This window comes from Centruroides sculpturatus, unplaced genomic scaffold, assembly GCF_000671375.1.
Source record: "Centruroides sculpturatus isolate CEXI.00-Female unplaced genomic scaffold, Cexi_2.0 scaffold785, whole genome shotgun sequence".
Taxonomy (NCBI): Eukaryota; Metazoa; Arthropoda; class Arachnida; order Scorpiones; family Buthidae; genus Centruroides; species Centruroides sculpturatus.
The window spans coordinates 89,715-95,471 of record NW_019385677.1 but is presented as its reverse complement, the minus strand read 5'-3'; the positions used below and the strand labels follow the sequence as shown (position 1 = coordinate 95,471).

The 5,757-nt window shown below is 31.1% G+C and overlaps 1 protein-coding gene across 1 annotated transcript in view; it reads right to left on the bottom strand.

The window, feature by feature from the left end:
- The window catches only part of LOC111641121 (synapse-associated protein 1-like), a 132,760-nt gene that overhangs the window by 62,238 nt on the left and 64,765 nt on the right, over positions 1-5,757 (bottom strand). The window contains exon 5 of the mRNA XM_023387241.1: positions 1,135-1,306. Within this exon, the coding sequence (XP_023243009.1) occupies positions 1,135-1,306 (172 nt within the window). The remainder of the gene's footprint in view (positions 1-1,134; positions 1,307-5,757) is intronic.

Below are 5,757 nucleotides of genomic sequence, written 5' to 3'. Positions count from 1 at the left end.
TATCCAAACAGAGCTGAGGCCAACAGGATCAATGATCTCTACGATGACACCTTTGTCCGTCATTTCCGACAGGTGTTAAAGAAGAAAGAGAAACAGACCACCTTGGTCATGTTTTTCAAGAAGCCAGCGGGCAAAAAACAAAGGATGGAACAAGAGAAGTTGACCCCGCAAGTTCCGGTAGCCTCTCCTGAATCTGACTCTGATTAAAAAACAATAAAAAAAAGACCCGTTGCAATATGTAAAAAGTACGTATCTGTATGAATGTGTAAAGAAAGTGTTCTTCCACCTCCTCCTCACATCTGACTACCCGGCATAATTGGTGTCTGCTCCATTTTCATTTTTTATGGTACAGTACGGTTATTTTATGCTGCAGAACGAATTATGTTTTAACATGTATTTCTATAGGAAAATGCGTTTCGAATAACGGACGTTTCACTTAACGGACGTGCACCTGGAACGGATTAAGTACGTTGTACGAGGCACCACTGTATATATAAATTTTAATAATCACTATAAAGAATAGAAAAAAAAATAGTAGTAAATAAACAATATAAAAATAAAGTAATAATTTTCTTTGCAGAACTTTGTCAAACTTATTTAATTATCTCTGTAAACATTCTGCTCATATTAAAATTATTAAGTTCAGAAAAGTTTTTGTTTTGTTAGTAAAAAATGGTTGCCTATATAACTTTTTATTCACTACGAGACATTTTGTTACTTAATGCTAAGTTTTTAAATGAATATTTAATAACTTATATTAAAACATATGCATAAACTTAAACTAAAAACTGCTATTTTGAGAAAAATACTGAAAAATCTCATTATCAAATACAATATAATAGAAATTTAAAATGTAAAAAAATTTGAAAAGAAAGGAATAAATTTCTAAACAAATTTATAATTAAAAAAAAAATATATTCAAAATTACCTTATAATATTGCATTTATGAATGGAATTTATCATCAATTAAAAAATAGTGTTTAATGATATACTTAGTCTAACACAAAATCTATTCCTTTTATTAAAATTAATTTATGATAAATATTTCAAAATATTATGTTTTGTATAACTTCTAATTTATTAATTATTCTGTACTAATTTTCTTAGAAAATTTCAATAAAAAACTAACTGTACCTTGAACAGCTTTTCCTCCCGATACACCTAACTGTTTCATTTCTTGTTGTAAATCTTCGGCTGAAATTTCACCGCCTTGATAAGCATCACTTACAAATTCGTGACTAGGACTATCGGGAATATCTTCGTCATCATCTTGTGTAGATTGTCGCTTTTCAACTACATTAAATAACTTATATCAAAAAAATTTATGAAAGCCTTAAATTTTTGTTATAAATTTTAATTTAATCTTATGAATATAGTACTATGAAAGAATTTCAAAACCAATAAAAATAACTTAAGTACTTTGAGGAAGAAATTAATTTTTTTGTGATTTTTAATGATATCTGACAGCAGTAGTTGAATCTCGTCATGACAGGAATCATATCACCTATCAGAAATATAGAACAGCTGCATCCTCTATTGTAATGGCATTTTATATATTATATGTAGTTAAATTATAGTTGTACTGTAGTATATATCATTGTTATTTTACTGGTACTTTAGAATCAGTAGGTAAACATTCACTTAACTTCTTTCACTTTACGAATGTATCCTTAGCATTCAGCTGCATGTTCAAGATTAAGTTCAATAATAACCTCAATAGCAATGATTTCTCTAGAACAGGGTTGTCCAACCTTTTTTCCTAACGGGCCAAATTAGAAATTTAGGTATATTTAGCAGGCCACAAAGATACTTCATATAAATATATGCTATTAAAAAGTTCAAAATGTGAATATCAAATTTTAATAACAAATATATATCATTACAAAAAATACTGTATTATTGACAGTAAAAAAAAGAAATTATACTCACACAAAATAAAAATAAATTCAATGTGATATTTGACATTGCCTTCCTTTTATAATATTGTCAATATCTGCTTTTATGATACTAGTTTAATTCTAAGAATGTTAGTTAAACTGGAATTACTCAACCTATTTCTTTCAGTAGTTTTGATGTTTTTCATGCATAAAAAGAATTGTTCACAACAGTATGTACTGTCCCACATGCATAACAGTTCTCTACATAAAACAGTTTTATAACACCAATTATGTCATTATGACATCAAAGTGTATCCAGTGAAATAAGAATAAGTTTTACAATATATTTTACCAAAATAAATGAAAACATACCTAAACAATTTAGGATGTAGTGGGCTGCATAAATATATTAAGTGGGCCATAGTGTGGCCATGGGCTGGACATCCCTGCTCTAGAAATTCAAAAATATTTCTTCAGTCGTTTTACTACTTGAATTTATATCACCACATCGCCATCTTCTATCAACCTATTGATGTGTGCAAAAAGTTGATACTCACAGGAACACTTTTTGTTATTCATACAGACAATGCCCATTATATTGATGGACTATTAATAAATTTGTAACATTTAACAAAAGAGAGTTAACTTTATTCTGTTGAATGCTAAAAATTCATGATAATTTTTTTATCTTCATATTTATTGCAAGAATTTTTCTATAGTAGATTTCAATTAAAATAACCAGTGTTTTAAATATAAACAACAATCAAAATCAAATTAATTAAAAACTTAATATAAATAGCATCTGTATTACATAATTATTATTTATGTCTTAAATGTTGATATGTCACATCTTAGATGCAAAATGAAACTACGGCTGCAAAAGAGTGAAGTTTAAAAGATGACTTGATGGAAACAGCTTTAAAAAATAAGGAATTGTGTAATGTGATTAGAGGATTTGATCCCGGGATCTCGAAAATCGGGATCCCGAGATCCCGACCACTTTTCAGTCCCAAAATTTTCGGGATTAAGTTTTCCTAATCCCGGGATTTTCGGGATTGACATCATTTTAAAAAAATTGCAAAATAGACTGCATGAAGCGAAACGTTCAGTGCCAGTGCTTTTAACAGAATTGCTTGCCTATCATTTTAATATAAAATACAAGAAATTTTATTCCAAGCAAGCAGCAGAAATTAACCTAGCGGGCTTGCGATGCTTGCTTGGAATAAAACTTCTTGTATTTTCAACTAAAATGATAGGCAAGCAGTTCTCACTGGGTTACTTGGTAATATACTTCATTTTTGTATTTTTGAATTTTCGCGGGCGCCAATCGATTTTCTGGCGCAGTCGAGAGCACTACTCAGTGCGTTTTACCTGTCAATGTGTCAGCCATCTTGTTTTGCCAGTGTAGTTAATATAGACCCGACGCCTCTCGCTTAGGGGGGTCGACCTTAGGTGAAAAGGTTACGACCCTCGCCTTGCCCGCGATCTGTCAGGATGATGCGAGAAAGTCTTTTTACGTTTCGGGGTAGTGGTTTGCTGGACGCTGAGAGACTCACACAGAGACCGAATTTACAAAATTAACGCGTTTATTTTTAGAAAGACATGCTTACAATGATCGAAACAATCGGGATTGTAGCCTTTACTCCTACAATCCCGATCCGTGTCGACCGGACTGTTTTCTTCCATCCTCCCCGTGTCCTCGAAGCTTATAAGTATTTACTAACGATTCCTCCAACTTCCATCAAACCTAAACGCGTTTTCTCAGCAGCTGCATATATGTGCAACAAATTGAGAAGCAGACTTGGTGATGAGACACTGGATGCGTTGTTATTTCTCAGATCATATTTTCGCAATTCAAATTAGAATGTTCCTATTAGATTAGTTTTCTTTATATTTAAGAAAAATGTGACTGATTAATATTATTTTTAAATACTTTTTGCTAAGAAACTTACTTTACTACCTACTTACTAGGTTGTTATATGAAAGTAGTCTATTTAGTCGATGTTAAGAGAGATTTTTGTGAATTTTCAACGTTTATTTGCATAGTTTGTTACATAAAAGTTTTTTCAATTTATGTGAGTTTAAAGAGATCTCAGTGATGCTTAAAAAAGAATAAATTTAACATGAAGACAGTGATTTTAAGTCTGGTTAGTCTGACTGTAAGTCTGATTAATTAGAGTGATTAAATTAACTAGGTGTATACCGTAAAATACGTTGATTTTTGTCTAAATTTTGATTTTTAATTTCTGTAAGATTTTCTTATTTTTTATTAACCCTCAATACCGAAATAATCCCGGGATCGAATAAGTATAATCCTGAAATCCCGGGATTAGAAATAAGGACCGGGATCGAATTCCCTAAATGTGATATAAGATGGTTTAAACCAAATTTAATTTTTCCACTTTTAGGTAATGTACAATAATCATGAACACTAAATAACGTTTAAATAAAGCGGCAACATTTAAATTATAATAATGAGCATGCGCAATTGAGAAGATTATAGAACGTGCAGTTTGGAATTTCCGTTTTGCAAATTTAAAATCTGATAGTTCGATNGTGAATCAAACAAAATAGCATCGGCATGGAAAGCGGCAACGTTTAAATTATAATAATGAGCATGCGCAATTGAGAAGATTATAGAACGTGCAGTTTGGAATTTCCGTTTTGCAAATTTAAAATCTGATAGTTCGATCCTGAAGAAGGTCTGTGAATCTGAACGAAAACGTTTGATAGATGTAAAATAGACTGCATTTTAAAGGTATGGTGGAGTTTTTTAAATAGTAATACTATCAGTAAATGTTTTAAATTTTAAATTAAAATTTACAAATATTAATCATCAATATGAAAACTATAATTATTAGATAAAAATCCAAAAAATTATGAACAGAATGTTTGGTTATTAACTAAAAAGTTTTTCAATTTTGTTTTTGGGTGGGATGGATGGAGTTAAAGTTGGAGAGTGATAGCATTAATCATTTTTAAATGTCCTTTAATCCAGTCATAGAAATATGGCTACCCTAGACCTTCTTGACAAGTACTAAAAATTCAAATTTGGTGAAACTGCTTGAATATCGCTGTTCTAGGCTCTACGAGATTTAAATGTTTCTTTGTATTATCTAAATATAAACTTGTTTGAGGAAAATGTTGTACTCATTTAAGTATATTTGCTTATTTATTTAATTTATTATTTGTTTAATTTCAAAATATTTCATTTCTGGTGTATTATAAATAAAAGTATAAANACGTCTCCATTTCCAAGTGCAAAATCTTCTTTCTTCAGGATTCCTTTTTCTATGTGAAGATTTTTGCATTTGTCTAGGCCAAACTCCATTTGCATGTCCTTAGTGTATGAATGTGTGATTTGTAGGAGTTGATGAAGTTGTTTTTGTGTGGATGCATAAAGTTTTATGTCGTCCATGTACATGAGATGTGAGAGTGTAAACTGTGTTGTTTTTTCATGTCTGATATTGTAGCCATAATGCATGTTGTTTAACATGTTGGATAATGGGTTCAGGGCTAAGCAGAACCAGAGTGGACTCAAGGAATCTGCTTGAAAAATTCCTCACCTAATGAATATCTCATTTGTTTGTATGGAAGTGTTACTAACCCTGAGATGCAGTGACGTTCTCCAGTGCTGCATAGTGTTTTCGTAGAATGCAATGAGTGAGGGATGTATTTTGTACATGTGTAGAATATGTAGCAACCAACTGTGTGGAACACTGTCAAATGCTTTTCTGTAGTCTATATATACCATACGTATATTTCTGTGTTGTTTGTGTGCTTGCCGTAGAATGACTGAATCTATGAGTAACTGTTCTTTGCATCCCCTGTGATTTCTACGGCAACCTTTTTGTTGTTCTGTAAGAATGTCGTGTTCTTC